The sequence below is a fragment of the Dama dama genome, chromosome 16, assembly GCF_033118175.1.
Source record: "Dama dama isolate Ldn47 chromosome 16, ASM3311817v1, whole genome shotgun sequence".
Taxonomy (NCBI): Eukaryota; Metazoa; Chordata; class Mammalia; order Artiodactyla; family Cervidae; genus Dama; species Dama dama.
This window is the reverse complement of record NC_083696.1, coordinates 28,063,305-28,082,853: the sequence shown is the minus strand read 5'-3', so window position 1 is coordinate 28,082,853 and position 19,549 is coordinate 28,063,305. Positions and strand designations below refer to the sequence as shown.

Sequence of the window (19,549 nt, the reverse complement as noted above, 5' to 3'; positions counted from 1 at the left end):
TTGGCCTGACAATTTGCTCACTCAACTTCCATTGCAAGCTGTGCCTTCTTACTGGAAGTCTGCTGTGTCTCTGTGGAGGTGCCTTGACAGCCAATTGTTTTCTAAATCAGGCAGTAGTTTATTATTTTGCCTCTTACATTTTTTTGTATCTATCTTGTTACCAGAGTGCAAGTGTTCCTGAATTGTTCTTTCCTTCATCTTTTTAACTTCAAGAGTACATCTGCCTAAGGACACAAATGTTAAACACGAAGCCTGGAATAAACATATGGCCAAAAGGAAAATGCATGCTCTGGGAAATTTGAGTCCATTTGCTGGACAAGCAAATGGATATTTAACCATATAACACTTTGGAGATTCTCATCCACAATCATTGGCCTATTTTCTGCAGGTTTATATTTCTCTGTAGGTTTATATTTTACTTAGAAGTGAACGTTTTTGTTTCATCCATTGTTAGGAATTGAAACCAAATCAAATTTGAAGATTTATTAATACAGTTTTAACAAGAGACAGAACTAATTTGACCTCTTAATTCATGTGTCCATGGGATTCTCCCGGCAAGAATACTGGAGTGGGTTGCCATTTCCTTCTCCGGGGGATTTTTCCAACCCAGAAATTGAACCTAGGTCTCCTGACTTGCAGGCAGGTTCTTTACCAGCTGAGCTACTACAAGGGAAGCCCCATACAATAAAATGTATATTTTCAAAGAATTTTAACTAAGGTGGTTTTTAAAAAGCAGCCTGAGTTCTTTGTTCAGCCTTGGTAGCAACCCTTAGATAACCATACTGTTGTGTTACTCGTTCCATATATTTTGAGTCTAAATTGTTGACTGTAAATCATCCAATTTTTAGCATGGTGTTTGTACAGTCAGCACCCATGTTAAGAGCAGTTTCTCCATCAAGTTCTTTTCTAGGAAGGTGAAGTTTCCTTATTTATCAAAGTAGCATTTGTGAACAAAATAAAAGGCAGGAACTAAAACTTTTCAATCTCAGCAAAATATACTTAGATATGTAACATTTATAGGATTTCTGTTAGTCATGTTAAATCTCACATCTTAACCTACTAAACTGATAGAAATTTGGTCTGACTTGAAGTAAGTTCAAAAATGCTTGATTTAAGACTATGAGACTACTATGTATAAAGTAGATAACTATTAAGAACCTACTATATAGTTTAGGGAACTCTATTCAGTACTCTATGATGATCTGTATGGTGATAGAATCTTAAAAGAGTGGATTTAGCATTTATATAGCCAACTGGGGCTTTCCTGGTGGCTCAGCAGTATAGAATCCACCTGCACTGCAGGAGACACGGGTTCGATCCCTGGGTCAGGAAGATCCCCTGGAGAAGGACATGGCAACCCACTCCAGTATTCTTGCCTGGAGAATCCCAAGGACAGAGGAGCCTGGTGGGCTACAGTTCATTGAGTTGGAGTCAGACACGAGTTAGTGACTGAACAACAGCAATAGCTGACTGACTTTGTTGTTACAGCAGAAACTAACCCAGCACTATAAATCAGCTACTCCAGTTAAATAAAAAACAAGAAGGCCTGTCAGTATGAGAATGTGTGGCTGCAAAATGTGCAAAACCCACACAGCTGGAAGCAGGACAGCAGCAGCATCTTCCCCTGCTCAGCCCAGTGAGTGTCCATGGAGACGGCCGTGTGTATGTTCTGTGTTTGATGCTGTAACTGTGTTTCAGATGGTAAAGGATGACTATGAAGATGATGCCCACGTTTTCCGGAAAGCGGCCAATGACATCACATCCCAGCTGGAGATTAATTTTGGTAACCTCCCTCGTCCCGGGCGTGGAGCCAGAGGTGGCACACGGGGAGGCCGGGGAAGGATCAGAAGGGCAGAAAACTATGAACCCAGAGCAGAAGTGGTGGTAAGTGTGTATATTCTAAATCCTGGTTTTTTGAAGTGAGAGGATGAAGATGCCCTGGGCCTATAGAGTTTAATTTTGGAGGATCATCAAGTTCTGCCTGATCTAGATAGAGGACGTTCTCTCTCCTGTCTAGTGTGGGTCTCATGTTAGAGTGTTTGGAATGGTCATCAGCATGATGGGCATCAGTTGGATACAGACCATTGTGTAGCCCTGGTCTCCAGGGAAGTCTGTCTGCTACGATTGTACACTGAGGGCTGGAGAAAAATTCACACATGTGCATCAGATGAGGTCTCCAGGCTCGGTATTGAATTAGATCAACTGACAGTTGCTTACTATGGTGTAAGCAACCCTGTGCCATGATGCTTTCAGAGTAGACAGAATCCTTCCAACAGCTTCGAGGCGACCTTTTCACGTCAAACCATTCTTTGCCACCCTTCAGCCAGCACTGCTCTACTTCTGGGACAGACAACCTTGTTCCTTACTCCATGGGGCCTTTCTGCCTGCTAGCCTCCCTCCCACCCCTTTGCCTGTTTACCTAAGATAGATCCTCTACCCTCCCTTCATCAGAGGAGGCCTTCAGACCCGGTCAGAGTCCTTCCTTTCTTTGAAGCACCATCTGCATTTGTAATTGTACTCTCGCTGGTACAGTTGTTGAGCAGTATCTGCTGTCTCCAGAAGACAGATTGGTTTCCCCAGTGCCTAGTATAATATAAGCTGTACTAGACGCTTCATCAGTGTTTTGTGAAGAGATATACCAATACCTGTTTAGTGGGAATCAGGCACAAGGTTCGGTGGCCCGCAGAGGCACCATGCTGTCCTTGTGAGAATGGGGCAGCCTCTTCTCTATGGCTGGTCTTGGAAATGTTCCTTTTGCTGCCTGAGTCCCTGATTCCAGGGAGCAACCCCTGGGAGGGGTCTAACTTGTTATACTTCAGTAAGAATGAAAACAAGTGTTTTTTCTGGGTAAACTTGAGGCCAGCTTGGAAAAAGGATCTCTTCTGGAAATAGAAAATATACACCTGCCCCTTTCCCATAGCAGCTCTGCCGCCGTGGTGCAGTGTGGCTATCTGGTGCAAGGGGCCCTGCCGCCCACCTGGGCTCTTCAAGCTCTGCCCCACCCTCAGGCCCCACCCCCCTTCACAGTTGCATTATGTCAGAATCCTGTTCTTTTTGCTCATTTATTGTGGTTATCTCCAGGAGAAGTTTCTCTTCTAGAAGACATCACTTAGCTGTAACATGTGCATGGCCACCAAATTGCACTGGACGCCCTGACTGTGGGCCTCCATTCATTCCCAGGCCATCTGTTACTGAAGTTACCAGTATGCTCCTCCTGCAGGAGCTCTGTGAGCTCCTGAGGGTAGGACTGTCTTTAATCATCCTTGTATCTCCATGTAGCAAACATTCAGTCATGTTTATCGGATGAACGAGGGGCTAGATAAAGGGTCCAGGTGGTAAAGAACCCACCTGCCAATGCAGGAGTCTGAAAGATCCCCTGGAGGGAGGGCATGGCAATCCACTCTAGTATTCTTGCCAGGAGAATCCCATGGACAAAGGAGGCTGTTGGGCTATATAGTCCATAGGGCTGCAGAGAGTCAGACACAACTGAAGTGACTTAGCATACATGCACGCAAGGTACACATACAGGGTCACAGTAAGGATTTGTGGGAGTGAGGGCCGGGGCAGGGTGTGGGGGAGGCAGGGTGGCAGGCACTGCCAGCCATTCTGCAGCGGGGACAGAGCGGGTCAGAGGAGGGAGAAGCATGCTTCCGTGCCCCCTCTGCAGGGTCTGAGCAGAACTTGGCTGCAGCTCAGAGCAGGGCCTCGCCTAGGGTGACCCTGCCACTCTTCTCTTCCCGCTGGGCCTCTCCCTCCCTGTGTTTGGGCCACTTACCCCTACTGTTAGCTCCTCCCTGTGAGAGCAGGTACTGTGTCTGACACACTTCTGCACCCAAGTGGGAACAGGTGAACTGACAGTTGGTTTTAAAACTTCTCTTTTTTAGATACAAGATGTTGCTCCAAACCCGGATGACCCTGAAGACTTCCCTGCTCTGGCCTGAGACAGCCCAATTTCCCTGGCAACTTAAACAGCACTGGCATACCTATGAAGAGACTTTTCTTGCTGTGGGGAAGAAAGTCAGACTCTAAGAACAATAGATGTTGCTTTTTCCCGTGTAGTTTGAACTCATTGCACTCTTTTTGGTCTGGGTGGTTTGTGGGAACAGGGATTCCTCCAGACACTAGACAGCAGCAGTTCTGGCTGGGGGTTAGTCTGGTACTTTCCCAGGAAGGTAGATAACAGTGATTATTTTTTTATTTAATGAATTCCAAATGTAGTTCAGAAATAATGTTTAAAATTTGTACATAGAGATTGTATTGACTCCTCCACAGAAGCATGGAGAGTAAAGCAAGTTGTAAAATAGAATCTATTGAGACTACTTAGTAAGTTGTATAGATACCAGAAGGCTGTGTCCTTCAGTATTAGAGGAAATACATATAACTCTGCTATTAATTTAAAGCAGTCACAGCCTAGTTTTCAGAGACCAAGAAATGAAAATACAGTTATATTTACCATTTACTTGTAAATGTTGTATTCTCCTGGAATTTTTTTGGTTTTTTTATTTAACCAGTAATTTTAAATAGCTACTGTGCAGTCAGAGGTTACCACTCTGTGGCAGAGAATTAGGGAAAGTATTGGGGTTTTTCCTGGTGATTTAAACTACCTCGTGGTTTTTGTGTGTATGTAACACACACATACACACATGCTTAGTATAAATGTGCACATTTAGTGTTTGGGTGGTTTTTAGGATGAGTATTAAGTATATGATCTTTAAAATCATGTTATTTAAGCCACCGATCAAATGAAAAGGGGTCCAGGGAAAAGTGTTGCAGATTTTCTCCCTCAAAGCTAGTGTCAGAATTCAGCACCTGTGTACAAAAGGCTGTCTGTCCCTGTCCTGGGCATGACTTGTAAATAATACTGAACACCTATATGCAGTTTTTTTCACTCGGCCCTGCACCAGTTCGAGTTCCTCTTTCTTGCCTTTGGAGCATGTTAGGATTAGGGGTTTCCTTGGAGGTTCAAGGAAACCCCACTAATCAGCAGGGCTGAGACTGGGAGGCCTATGGCGGTTCAGCTAGCTGCCTGTGGGCAGTGCCGCGATGGTGGCTGGGGCGGAGGCAGCTGTTAACAGCCCCGGAAGCTGCGGTGACACTCTTCCCATTATACCGAAGAAACTGGGTAACAGTCACAAACTTGTTACACAGTTGTTATGTTGGAATCTGAACCTTGGTCTCAGGATTTGTGCTTTTCTTTGCCTTGCTAAACTGTCTAAGATGGCAGTTCTGAACTTGAACCCAAGTGTAAATAAAGGTTGGTATTCCCTCCTAACTTTGTGTATAGAGAGTTGAATCCTTTTAGTGACACCCAGGTCAAGAGGGAAGAACATGGGGAAAGACCACAGTCTAGTCATTTCACATTTTGTTGAATAATTAGAGCTGAACCCTTAGTCACATTAAGCCACTGTGGTTGACAGCCTACTTTTGGATTCTTGTTATTAATCTGACTATTAAGGTCATCATTTTATTCCCCCTCCCCAGAATAAGACAGTGAACCTGAGTACCCTAATCTGAGTTAAGAAGTCTTGTGAGAGTAAATGTTCAGCCGTGATAGTCAGCTGGTGCAGGCTTGAGCTGTCACCTTAAGTCATTCTGCCTTGCCTTGGCTTTGAAGATTGGCAAAACAGAGATCCCTTTCAAAATTCCCTTATTCCCTTTAGTGTCATGAATAACACTTGCAAAGCCCATTGTGCTAGATTTCACGTTGTATATGCAAACACTGCATCCTTCCCAAAGAGACTGAGGATTCCTGTACCACGGAGCAGTCTCAGAGCTCATGGTCAGAAAAAGTTTAGTGAGGGGATAGGGGATGGTTTCTGGGCTTGCAGAGGTCTTCATTTGCTTACCAGGACTACCTCTCACCAATTTGGTGGGTCAGATGCATGTCAGGCTTTTGTCATATGATTGTCCACAGTCCAGCCCCAGAGAAGACAGGGCAGAGCACAGGGCAAGAGGAATCGATAATGTGATGTAGGGAAACTCAGGAGGCAGGATTGAGTTTGGAACTATTCACAAGGCAAGGCCTTCCAGAGGAGTTTCCCCCGCACAACTCCCTTGAGGTGATTTGGTATAGACATGTTGTCATGAGGTGGGACACATTTCTGGCTGACAACTTTAATACTAAGCAAATTAACCCCATCTAAGAAAACTTGTGAGCCTAACAAACCCTTTTAGAAATGGAGGTCAAGCATATTTGAATTCCCAAGGCAGGTGTGCCAGCCCCAAGCCTTCACCCAGGAGCTCACTGCAGGGGCTCAGGCTGCCAGAGCAGGAGCTAGAGATGAGCTGGTCCCAGGACCTGCAGCCAGGAGAGCCCCATCAGTAGAGAGGTGTGAACCCAGACAGGATGAGGGTTTGGTCCCTGCTTTGACCAGATGAAAACCTGACAATCTGGGAAGAAGTGGAGTCACTGCAAAAGCTGCTGCTGGCTGGGAACCTGGTGCTGGATGGTCTGAACGTTTAGCCAGGCTACTATGAAAAATACATCTTTAGCCCAGTGTTACTGATGAACAGTTGACATTTTCATCTCATGCTAGGCTGGCCCCTCACAGAAGCCATAGCACGCACCCCATTTTCTAGTGCTGGGTTCTAGTGGACGCCCTGTCCTCCCCTATTCCCTGGTTCCTCCATGCCAGCCCAGGGCTTAGGCGTTTCATGGGTGACGGCATTGCTTCTCCTTTGAAACCACACCATGTGTGGTGTTGGCAAGTCCTAGGGAAGAGCAGGACCCAGGTCTCAGAAGCTGGGAAAGGTCAGCCCTTGAAGGGAAAACAGGACTGCTACCTACTAACCTATCCAGGAGAGAGCCACGCTGCCAACAGAGGGTGGGGAGACCAGAGCATGAGCCCAGCAGGACAAGCAGAGGTTCACTTTGAGGGAAAACTGTGCCACTTTCCTTTTACTCTGCTGCTGTTGTCCTCAGCACCCAGAGAAAACAGGGCAGTGGGGTCACATTTCAGGGTCCTGCCGCCTCACCTCCACATCCTCCCGACACTGGCCTGAAGTGAGGCACTTGGGCAGCCTCTGCCCGAGCATGTCGGGCAGCAACACTGCCCACAGCATGTCCCAGGTGTGGAGGCTCTTAGTATTTGTGTAATGAAGCAAGTGAGAAAGGAAGAAAGCAAGTTATTGAAAAGAAATCTTTATTGTTAAATACAACAGAAAAGTGCAAAACTTTATTGTAACCACTACCTAAGTCAAGGAACCTATTTCTCTAGGAGGCTGTCCGTGTGACCCTGCCAATCACAGCCTGCCCTCCTTCGGAAAGGAGTACTATCCTCACTTAGAGGAAGCACTACCCAAGGAGGCAAACCTCAGCGATAAGGCTCTGCCCTTTACCTGAATGTCCTTTAAGTCTGAAGGGTCCCCCTGGACCTTCGTTGCAGAACCTGGGTAACATGAGGAAATGAGCTTTTCTTGAGTAACTGCTGTGTGCTGTCTTATAATTGTCTCATGACTTGTCAGGGAACAGGAAGAGACGTCCATCTTCCATGCTCCCTAGCTAGTATTTGGGCGGAATGGGATGAAAAGATGAAGGAGAAAGAAGATTCGGTCTCCAAGCTGTGTTCTTTCTACACACCCCTGAAATTTCCAGTTCATGTTACTAGTCCCTTGGGCAAAGCTGCTGAGTGGGTCAGGAAAGGCCAGAAGATACATGTGCCTCTGTGGGAACCAGAGGACCACATGGGGTATGCGCTGTGCTTAGCTCTCCCTGGGGTGAGGTGTGCCCACGGCAATGCCGCACTGTGACACATTCTCCTAAAAGCATCTGAAGTGCTCTGAGAAAGCTCTGGGGCTTCCCAGGTGGGGCTAGGGGTAAAGAACCCGTCTGCCAGCGCAGGAGACATAAGAGACGTGGGCTCCACCCCTGAGTCGGGAAGATCCCCTGGAGGAGGGCATGGCAACCCACTCCAGTATTCTTGCCTGGAGAATCCCATGGACAGAAGAGTCTGGCGGGCTATAGTCCATAGGGTCGCAAAGGGTTGGACATAACCGAAGCAACTTAGCACGCATGTAGAAAGCTTTAATAGGTCTCCTGCACAGGTGGTGAGGGCAAGTCTTGGGAGGGCACCAAGACTAGGTTCAGGGCTGCTGGCATGATGCTGGCGGAGACAGGGGCAGAAGTGTGGCTCTTCCAGAGGCCTCATGGAGCCTAAAGTCCTAAGTGCTCCAGGAGCCTCTGCTGGCCCAGGCCACCTCTGCCCATCTCCTGTTGCTCTGGGAGAGCCTTTTCCTTGGCTGTAGGTTTCCCAGGACCCAAGGCAGTAGGACTTTCCCTAACCAAACCACAAATGCTCTCTAAACTATCACAGCTTCACCACACGTGAAACTGGCCCCATAGTGTGGGGAGAGCACCAACTGCCTTGTTTCTTTGCAAAAATGTGGCCCCATTTCAGAAGGCTGACTTGGGAGCGTCATTGGGGAACACCTATCATGAGAATAGAGTGGCATCAACTTACACACAGGAAAAGGCCAGCTCTCATTCCAATCCCGAAGAAAGGCAATGCCAAAGAATGCTCAAACCACCACACAATTGCACTCATCTCACACGCTAGCAAAGTAACGCTCAAAATTCTCCAAGCCAGGCTTCAACAGTACATGAACTGAGAACATCCAGATGTTCAAGCTGGATTCAGAGAAGGCAGGGGAACCAGAGATCAAACTGCCAACATCCACTGGATCATAGGAAAAGCAAGAGAATTCCAGAAAAACATCTGCTTCATTGACTAAGCTAAAGCCTTTGATTGTGAGGATCACAACAAACTGTGGAAATTCTTAAAGAGATGGGAATACCAGGCCACCTGACCTGCCTCCTGAGAAACCTGTATGTAGGTCAAGAAGCAAGAGTTAGAACCAAACATGGAACAATGGACTGGTTTCAAATCGGGAAAGGAGTATGTCAAGGCTGTATATTGTCACCTTGCTTATTTAACTTATATGCAGAGTACATCACGAGAAATGCTGGGCTGGATGAAGCACAAGCTGGAATCAAGACTGCAGGGAGAAATATCAATAACCTCAGATATGCAGATGACACCCCCCTTATGGCAGAAAGTGAAGAAGAACTAAAGAGCCTCTTGATGAAAGTGAAAGAGGAGAGTGAGAAAGCTAGCTTAAAACTCCAGATTCAGAAAACTAAGATCATGGCATCTGGTCCCATCACTTCATGGCAAATAGATGGGGAAACAGTGGAAACAGTGACAGACTTTATTTTCTTGGGCTCCAAAGTCACTGCAGATGGTGACTGCAGCCACGAAAATAAAAGACTCCTTGGAAGAAAAGCTATGACAAACTTGGCATATTAAAAAGCAGAGCCATTACTTTGCCAACAAAGCTCTGTATAGTCAAAGCTATGGTTTTTTTCCAGTAGTTATGTATGGATATGAGAGTTGGACCATAAAGAAGGCTGAGTGTCAAAGAATTGATGCTTTTGAACTGTGGTGTTGGAGAAGACTCTTGAGAGTCCCTTGGACTGCAAGGAGATCCAACCAGTCCATCCTAAAGGAAATCAGTCTTGAATATTGGTTGGAGGGACTGGTGCTGAAGCTGAAATTCCAATACTTTGGCCACCTGATATGAAGAAGTAACTCACTGGAAAAGACCCTGATGGTGGGAAAGATAGAGGCTAAAGGAGAAGGGGATGACAGAGTATGAGATGGTTGGATGGCATCACCGACTTGATGGACATGAGTTTGAGCAGACTCCCAGAGAAGGTGAAGGACAGGGAAGCCTGGTGTGCTGCCGTCCATGGGGTCACAAAGAGTCGGACATGACTGAGCAACTGAACTGAACTTACACGTAAGTCCCTCAGGGGTTTCTGAGAGTTCTCGAAAAAGAGGAAGAGTATTTTCTCCAGAATAGCCACCCTGCCAGAGGCACTAAGGATACCTCCAGTCAGGGGTGTACACAACCCAGCCCCAGGGGACCTCACTCACCTGATGAACCACCGGCATAGATGTGCTGGTGGCTCTGGTCTGCACTTCACCCACCCCCTAAGATAGGAGAGCAGCATTAGAGCAACCGAGAGGAAGACAATATGCCTGAGGTAAGTCCTACATTCTTGGCAATGCAAAATGATCAGAAGGAGAGTGTTTTGGTGAGAAGGGAAAGTGAGAGTGAAAATGAGCGGGGCGGCGAAAGAAACATTCAGTGAGAGGGGTAGGATGCTGGGGAGAAAAGAAGCAGGAGAAATTCAGAGGCCAGGTGGCCCAGCAAAGAACGTGGAAACCCAGGGTCCTGTGACTAGGGTGGGAAGACCTCCTTTAGGGATTGTCACCGAGGATCCTGAAGGCCCAGAACAGGGCTTGGAATGACTGGAGAACAGGCTTCTTCAGGGCACACGTCTAGGCGGTACCCTTCAGTGCACCTGTGTGACCAGCACCCCTGCAGTTGGATGATGCTCAGCCAGTGATGCCATGGAGGGCTTGTCTACGAAGTCTTCAAAATCTTGTGTTTGAGGGAGACGGAGGACACTCCCATCATATAGTCACAAGGAGTCTAATGTAAGAAAGCTCAAAGAATGCTATCCACTTGGAATTGCACCACTACCACAGAGGGGGTGCCAGCCTGGTCCTGCTCCCAACCCAGCCATCCAGGTAGCCTACAGGAAGTCCCAGCTCTGGCTTTGGGCTGAGATCTCAATACCCAGGGGAAGAAATGAGGCAAAAACTCCTATGCTACGAGGCTGAGGCATGGGCCTGAGGAAACAGGTTTAAATTGCATCTTGAGAAAATTTCCAATGGTAAGCGCTGTCTGTCCAGGGGAGACCTCTGGAGATCTAGTCCCTGCGGATCCCGAGCCAGATTAAAAGTCGGTCTAGAAAGGTCACGGCCCGGGACATCCAACCATCACTAGAAAAGGGGGGAAACAGACAGAGTTGTATTTATAACACCAGAACCTGTCTTAGGGGGTTACTGGATACTACAGGGACTGGTTTAATTTGCAGGCTGGAGAAAAGACCCCAAGTTTCACGCTGTTTAAAAGTGGACAAATATGGGGCTGGCCAGACAGAAACACTCTGAAAGGCAGGAGTGAGCTAGGGTGGCCACCAATCATCATGTCCCCGTCCCCACTCCTGTCTGCCAAAGCTGAATGAATACTCAACTGCTACTTGAGGATATGCCAATCACTGGTCTGCCTAGGGTACTCCTGTGTCACAACAGACCCCTCACGCTTAGGGACGGAGAACACAGGATGGGCAACCTCCCTGTGGCCGCTATACTGATATGCCAGGGCCAGGCAGGAAGGCCGGCCGGGAGTCCGAGTCCCCCACTTTCATGAGAATGAACCTTGTTCTCTGGGTCAGCCCCCGCTGCCTCCTATATTAATGAAAGCTTCCCTTCGTGCCCTTCCTCTGCCAGCTGGGGCTTGGACCAGAGTTAAACAAGGTGAGCACAATATTCACTTCACAGTCCACTGCTGTTTCCGTGACATCGCCGAGTAAAGCTGTATTTGAACCTACTCAGCAGTTCCCAACTGGGGGCGGGACTGCCTCCTGAAAGTGGCTGAAAATGCGCATTGGGAGAGGCGGGGGCGGGGGTTGGGTAGCCCAATGGGTGGGAACACCACTGGCATTTAGTAGGAGGGGCAGGTGGGGGAGGTTTGCAAGGAATGCCAGACTGGCTGCATTCTCTGGAGTTCTACACAAGGAAGAATTGTCTGCCTGAAAAGTCATCTTGTTTTACATGGAGAAGCAAACCCACCCTGAGAACCACTGTCTTTCTCAAAATAAAACAATGCACAAACCCTACTACCTCCCCCTTTCTTCCTATCCCCACCCAAAGCCTCTCCTCATTTAAACCGATGACATAAGAATCAGAGGGGCCGCAGCCAGGGTCCCGCCCTGCAGGAGGCCTCCTTACCTGGGCATCTCAGTGTGGATAGAGCACCCGTCATCCAGAAGCATGTCAAAGCCATGCAGACTTGCTAGCAAAGAAATGAGACACAGTTGAGACAAGGCAGAGACCAGATGTGCTTCAGGGGCAGGGTGGAGGGATTTCCACTCCACGTGGATGGGGCCAGGCTCCCCATTGAGGGAGCTGGGGTTATCTATTGAGAGGAATCTGAAAGGGTTTCCCAGAGGCCATATGCTCCTCCAGTAAGTGAGAAGATGGTGAGACTATACACAATAAAGGAGTGTATGATGCTAACCACTTAGAAGACAAAATGCCCCAAATCTGAATAATGGGGCAGCTCAAAGACTGGACTATGTGTAGCAGGGAGGGATGGTGACTGCAACCCATGGCTCTGGGGTAAGTGATGACCTGTTAGCCAGCTAGCTCAGCAGTGTCACAACAGCAGCTGCCAACGTGGCGCAGAGGGAGTACAGAACAGTATGTGTGATGGTTCTTTTGAAAAGCATTAAGCCAACATTCTAATTTTTTAATTAAACATAATATACACGGCTCTCAGTATGTACCAGGTGCTTGTTCTAAGTAATGAACAAATGTTAAATCCTCATACAACCATATATTTTAATTTTTTAATTAAACATAATATATATGGCTCTTAGTATGTACCAGGTGCTCGTTCTAAGTAATTAACAAATATTAAATCCTCAAACAACCTTATTAGATATTGTCATTTTGGCCCAAATCACACAGCTAATAAGCGGCAGAGCAAAGGTTTACACCCAGTCTGGGTCCATAATTCACGCTCTGAACTATTATTAACCAAACTGCTTTTCGATGCAGTGTACATCAAAAGCTTTAAGATTCTGCATGTCCCTGACCTAGAAATGCCTTTTAAAAGAATTTAACCTAAGGAAATAGGCAGCACCACCCAGGAAGAATTTACATATGAGAATATTCATGCAGTGATGAAACAGTAAAACGATGGGAACTGCCTACAGGCTCAACAATGGGGAGAGGATGATTACTTAAGTCACAGCATACTACGGAGAAGTTTTTGGAGACTTCCTCCACTACACTGCCTCTCAATGTACCTCCAGCTGCACTTAAGACCCAAAAGTGGAGGAAAAGAAAGCAATGGTGGGTATTATGCTCCACACTGGCACCAGGCCTCATACTAAGGCACAATCACGTACTTTGGTCTCTTTTAATCCAAACACCATGCACTTACTGGTCCAGTTTTATGGATGAACAAAGTAAGAGCCAGGAGGCAGATAAAGGATACACAGAATAAATAAATAAAATAAAGCTCATTTTAGAACGCACATTGCTGACTGCCCCTTTCTGTATCAACTTGCTATTTCAACATGAAGGGGCCTTCTCTACTAAATCATTTCAGCACTCTGCCTTGATCACTCTCAAAAGAGAGTTTCAGTGTGTGAATTTCTCCCTTCAGAAGTCAAATTGTCTGGCCTCTTTAAAAATTTACCATTATACTTGTATGGAATTATGCTGCAGGGACCAAAAATAGCAAAGACTGAGAGATGATCATCTGCTATCAAAAACCGGTCTTTACCTAATTAAGAGAAAAGTACCTTAAATGTGTAAAAATTAACTTATTGAATCCTAAAGAAAAGCAATCCTGAATATTCAATGGAAGGACTGATGCTGAAGCTGAAGTTCCAATACTTTGGCCATCTGATGTGAAGAGCTGACTCATTAGAAAAGACCCTGATGCTGGGAAAGGTTGAAGGCAGGAATAAAAGGGGACAACAGAGGACGAGATTGTTGGATGGCTTCACCAACTCAATGGACATGAGTTTGAGTAAGCTCTGGGAGATGGTGAAGGAGGCCAGGCGTGCTGCACTCAATGGGGTCACAAAGAGTCAGACATGACTGAGTGACTGAACAACAATAAAAATTAACTTACTGAAAGCTAGGTGAAAATGCCATTTGCAGCACGTCCCATTTATTATCCCACTTAATTCTCATTATAATTGTTAAGGTGAAAATTCTCTTATTCCCGTTTTATTTATGGAAAGAAGTAGAGGTGTTTAGTGAATTGTCCATGTGGTAAATGAAAACCGGACAGAGAAAGAAAGCAAGAATCTGCAGCACTAGGGTCTCAGAGGCTGGTTGCTCACACTGCACAGCCCTGGAAGACATGGCTGCTCCCACGAGAAACAGGCATGTCCTCTAGTTTCATCCAGAGCCAAGCCTCAGAGCCTGACTGCCAAGCCTGCCCCCTTCACGCTCACATATCTTGAGCTGCTTGGCCAATGAGCTCCAGTGGGTCAGCAGGAGGGCACACAACTCAGGGTAAACCATGGAGGAGCAGGCAGATGCGGCAAAGCCTACAAACTGCTCTTTGAGGGCAGTGGTATGTAGGAGTTTGGATGAACAGACCAGTCCCTTGACTTTACACTTTGAAAACTCATATCCTAGCACAAATCAAAGCTAAGTTCTGGGGGAACTGGACAGCCCCCTTAGCAGGACAGGTTCCTACATCCTAGACATAACCTTTTGCATGATGGTGTGGACAGTTAGGTTTTTTAGGATTCTGCCCTACAAGAGACCAAGAGGGAAGGCAGGTGATTAGCTGTGGATGGCGGCCTTGGTTATACACCGGGATACGAAGCGCTCCAGCACTGGTCCTGCCTTTACTTAGCACTTTAATCCAGACCTTGGCAGGTAAAATGAAGGGGCTACAGTGTATGACCCATGAGACTCCAAGGGTCTGACTTACATGTGTCTTTTCCTTAGCAGTTTTCAGAAGGGTCAAACCTTTACATGCCTGAGCTGGTTAGTGGGTATCTGTAGAATGAGTTCATATCAGGAGCCCCCTCACTTGCTTACTGTCTTATCCTGAGGAAGATATCACAGACTAAACAGTATACCCCCCCAAATTCTTAAGTCAAAGTCCTTCCACCAATACCTCAGAATGGAACTGTATCTGGGGATAGTGCCTTTAAAGAGGTAATGAAGTTAAAACAAGGCCATTAAGATAGACCCTAACCCAACCTGATTCATATGATAAGAAATGGAGGACAGACAGAGACACCAGGGATTGGCGGGCACAGAGAGAGGCGTCAGAAGAGAGGAAGAGAAACCAACCCAGCCAACAACACTCTGATCTTGGGATTTCTAACCTCTAGAAGTGTAACAAAATAAATTTCTGTTAAGCCACCCAGACCACATGCTAGCAAACTAATACTGCAGAGGGTTATATCTACTTTACACTTTAACCACAGCTTACCATGATTCAAAATGATAAGTGAGCAAAAAATTCAAAAGGCTCTTTGGTTAATACTTTTAATTATATGATTATAATTATACAACTTCCATTATTCAACATTTTGTATAAAACCAGTTACAATACACAAATTGACAATATGTATCAAACTACATAGATATGCAAAGTTTACAGGCCATTATGAAGCTTTATCTTAAAAATACCTTCAGGAAAATAAACATTCATTCAACCAGTTCTCTCAGCTTTATAAAATATGATTAGAAATATACATTTTACTTAAAAAAATCAAGACAATGATTGATCAAATATTGATTAATCAGTTACATTTTAAAACTTTTAATAATCTATACATGAGTGCAGGTTAGATAAAAGTCTGCAAATCATTGATATAAAACTGCAGTAATATAATCAGATGAACATATCTGCTGACAGTTAATTCTACTGGGCAATTAAGGAGGTAATTTCCTACACAGTATAGGTGAACTGTCCAGTCGATTAAACACATCTGTAGTATTTCCACTTAGGGACATGGAGAATACTCAGATGTAAGAGAAAAGAAGAGCAGCAGCTAGCCTCACAGGACAGTTTCGAGGGGAGAAAACTATTACAGAATTAAAATAGACTTTTAAAGTTGCCTTTGCTTTCCAAAATGCAATTGCTAGTTTAAAAAAATGTATGAAGAGAAGCAGCTATGCTACTTTCTGACAAACATCAAAGGCGCGCAATGCTCATTTGTCAAGCAAAGGAGAGGCTCCCAGAGCTCTTTGCATAACGTGGCCCAGAACGCCTGATGGTCCAAACAGCTCACCGAAGCATCTCACACTCCAAGGGCAGACACATTGCCTCATGAGAACACTTGGGAACTCTTTTAGATCTTGTCTGGGCCCAGGAGGTAGAAATCACCCCTGTGAGAGGCTGAAGAGGGCAGGGAAGCAAGCGGGTGGGGGACAGGCTAAGAGAATCAAGTTTAGAACAGAAAAATTCTGGAGACCAGAAGAGCAGTGTGCCACTTAGATGCAGCTACATTTTGACAAGTAAGGCTACTTGTTTTACTGAGGCACTGCTCAGGATCCATCCCTCTTCATTCACAGGTTAGAGGGATTTCTACTTTTTCTTTAGCATTACAAAATGGAAGTCTGTTGACACATCTAGGTACCCAGTTTGGCAGACACTCTTCTTTTCGATTGTCTCTGACTGTTGATGATTTGAGTCCCCAGAAAGCTTCAAGGGCACCTAAAAATACTCATTTCTAATTTTTATCTCGATGGAAAGTCTCTTAGTGTATTTTCAAAGCTGTTTAAGGCTTTCAAGTTAAAGAAATCTCTCCATATCTGACATGCCCTATTTCATATTCCATACCAAGATCTTATACAACAAATTAAAAATGAGATTCTGAGAAGATTCTTGGGTGTGCTAAAGTTTCAGTTTGGGGACAGGAGGAAGAGTCTTTTATTCACAGCAGGAAGAACTTTCCATCAGTCAGACCCAGAGACTTCCTAGATTCTCAATATCCCCTTAACAATGTGCTATACAATCCATCTGAAGCGCTATCCCAAGTTGTGTGTTCCAAGGAATGTTTCTTAACAAATCACTAGTTTGCTATGACTACTTTCAGTGAGCCTGTCAAAAACAATGATTTTTAGAAAGAACCACAGTGATAGCAACTCTAGCTGGAAAACTTGAGCAGCCACACAAAAAGGCGATTTGTAAAACAAAAAGTACATTGAAGCCCCAATTTTTCACTCTTGGCCAAAACATCAGATGGCTTATTCACTGTGAGGGAGACAGCATTTACTTGATCAGCAAGAACGGTTCAGATGGAAGTTTGATTTTCATAACTGCTGGGATCAGTTATGTAGGAAATGGCCTTTAAAGGTATAAGGGGAAGAAGAGATGCCCTGAGAATTCAGTGTTTTATACCTGGGCACAGCTTGAATATTTAGTATCTCCCAGAACAACACAGCCAACAGAAGGTTTCTTTTCCCACTCAAAGCTTCATCAAGAGCTGTCTTCCCTCAGGTAAGTGGGTCTTTGTATTTATGAACTTTCAGGGATAGAAAACCACCGTTTTTCTGAGGTCTGGTCCTGATGTTTAGAAGCTGGCATGGCCCTACCTCATGGTGCCCGATGAGGAGGAGCTGCTTGTTTGATCAAAACAATGGCATCTTCCATCTCCCCTCAAAACTAGGCAAACTTATAATTTACTCCAAGACAGTAAATACCATAAGAGATCCACAGTCTTCTAATTACTTTTTACATTAAACAGACTTTAATCTGCTTATTCCAACCACTCATTATTCTTTGTAACTACATTAAGAAGGCAGCTTTTTAAAAATGGCATTGCCTACTGACCTGAGGCATTCATCTTGTAAAGAATGTGAAGGCATTTTGCCTTTCAATATATCTCCTCTTTCTTGAAACTAGGATAGTCAAACACTGGTTAACAATAACTAAATCATTCACTTATGGAAGTAACCAAGGTGATTATAAATATTCTTTTATTTGGGGCCCTGTTTCTTTTTAGCAGCAAATAAATTGTTTTGTGATTGCTTTACATTACAGACTGTTGTGTTTCTGTGGGACTGAGGGGAGAAGGCACTCTGCAAAGAGTTATTAGTTGTATTCCCTAACCAAAGGCAACAGTGATTTTCTTATTTACAAATAAGTGAAATCTAGATGCAAATAACCATGACGGAAACCAAAAGGCCTGAGGCCATTAACATAACAACAACAAAAATTCACAATGCTACAGAGAAAGACCCTAACAAAGTAATTTTTTTAAAAAGTCCTTATTATTTGGGATCACTGTTTCCAGGGGAAACAGCAACAGTGTGGGGGTTTTTCCTGCTTGGAAATACGATTTTAGTTTGTATGACTGGGTAACCAAATAGTGGGCAGGCTTGACATTCTTCAGACTCAAAGTGATACAAAAAAGAATGACTTACAACAATTTTCCAACTCTGAAGCTAGTCTCTCTTCCTGAGTCTTCTAAAGCTACTACTAACATTCTCTTGATAGGTTTAGGTTACCAAAGTACCACTTTGTATTACAACATGCAACAGTCTTTAAATGCGGTTTTCACAGATTCTTGTTAATAAAGCACTCTTTGGTGGAAGACAAGCAGCTTGGGTACTTAACAGAGTTAACATTACAACAGTATTACAAATATTAAAGTGAAGATGATTAAACCAAATAGTATCAAATCACAGAAAGTACCATTTCAGTAATGCTTGTTTTATCTTTATAAATTTTGACACAGGGTGAACAGCAAATAAATAAGTAAAAAACCTCCATCAGATCTTCATTCTTCTGAAGGCCAGCAGCTAAAATGATTGCCATCACAGGGACATACGTGCACCACACAGACTAGTCAGCTCTCCTGATAACAGAGGGCTTTGATATTTACACCTGAGACTAATTTACAACAGCTTTTTGTGTTCAAGACATTTCTCTAGGAGAGTTGGGCCCTCTTCAAGTCATTCACTTGCACCCAAGCTCATGTAGTTATTTAAATTCCAGTGGACATTTTCTTCATTGAATAACCTTGTTAGGTGGAAAGCAGCTAAGGCTTTTGCAATATTTTTTTTTTTCCCAAATAAATTGTGCTAAAGTCCTGTTGTAGTTTTCTGTTCCTAGAGTCTTCCTTCAGTTCTGGTCACAGGTTTTTACTTAACGCAAGACTGTTTTAGTCCTTGAAATGGAGGGACTACAGGGGAAAAAAAAAAGGATTTTACCATGAAGGCTTTTAAGTGTCCCATACGCAGTTATCAAAGACAAGGAAGGCAACATAATAAAAATATTGACATGCTAAAAAGTATACACTTGTATAATTCTTTAATGACAGATACTTTGGAAAAGACAGTACAATATCAACCATAAAGTAAAGACAAACAGGAGAGAAAAGGCAGAGCAGAAAAAGTTTCAGTTCTGCAAAAAATTAAAAAACAATAAACAACAATAAAAAAAGAAGGGAGGGCAAAAGCAGCCGAGCAATGAGAGTACCATAATGCCATTAAGGGCATTTGTTGCAAAGCATTCCTTTTCCTTCTTTCTCTCTGAGGAATCAGGCTGTGGGGAAAGTGGGAAAGAACGAAAAGATAAAGAAGTGTTACTTGATTATTTCCAAAGGCAGAATCTGGTTACAGAAAAAGCCGGGGCACTGCCAGCCGTTTCCAGTTTAGCAGAGTGCAGCCGGCAGCCCGCACCTGCTCCCGCCTTGCTCCACACGCCGCACAGCTGCAAGGGGACAGCCACCGACCCCTTTCTGTATGTGGGTGACTGATCTACGTTGATCTTCACCCTACCTCCCTTCTTTCCTTCCCCAAGAGATCACTGTAACTTTCAACTAAACAGCGACTTTCAGAGGACAACTGAAGCAAAAGAAAAGAGAGAAACCAATTCCCATCTGGAGGTGACCCTCACTTAGATGATGATGAGGTTCTATCAG

General features: G+C 44.7%; 2 protein-coding genes across 9 annotated transcripts in view; one reads left to right on the top strand and one right to left on the bottom strand.

Annotated features, from left to right (window-relative positions):
• Positions 1-4,467, top strand: part of HABP4 (hyaluronan binding protein 4) — a 33,804-nt gene extending 29,337 nt beyond the window's left edge. The window contains exons 7-8 of the mRNA XM_061163665.1: positions 1,699-1,884; positions 3,885-4,467. Coding sequence (XP_061019648.1) covers positions 1,699-1,884; positions 3,885-3,941 — 243 coding nt within the window. The 3' untranslated portion in view covers positions 3,942-4,467. The remainder of the gene's footprint in view (positions 1-1,698; positions 1,885-3,884) is intronic.
• Positions 1-19,549, bottom strand: part of CDC14B (cell division cycle 14B) — a 70,807-nt gene that overhangs the window by 145 nt on the left and 51,113 nt on the right. For 3 of the 8 annotated variants that reach the window (XM_061163662.1, XM_061163659.1, XM_061163664.1), the window contains one exon: positions 15,143-18,808. Coding sequence is in view for 7 of the 8 variants with exons in the window: in XM_061163659.1 (XP_061019642.1) it covers positions 18,772-18,808 (37 nt within the window). In the remaining variant the exon portion in view is untranslated. Of the gene's footprint in view, positions 1-7,125; positions 10,851-11,861; positions 11,926-15,142; positions 19,171-19,549 lie in introns of those variants that run through there. The other 5 variants (XM_061163658.1, XM_061163656.1, XM_061163661.1 and 2 more) reach the window with 4 other exon arrangements.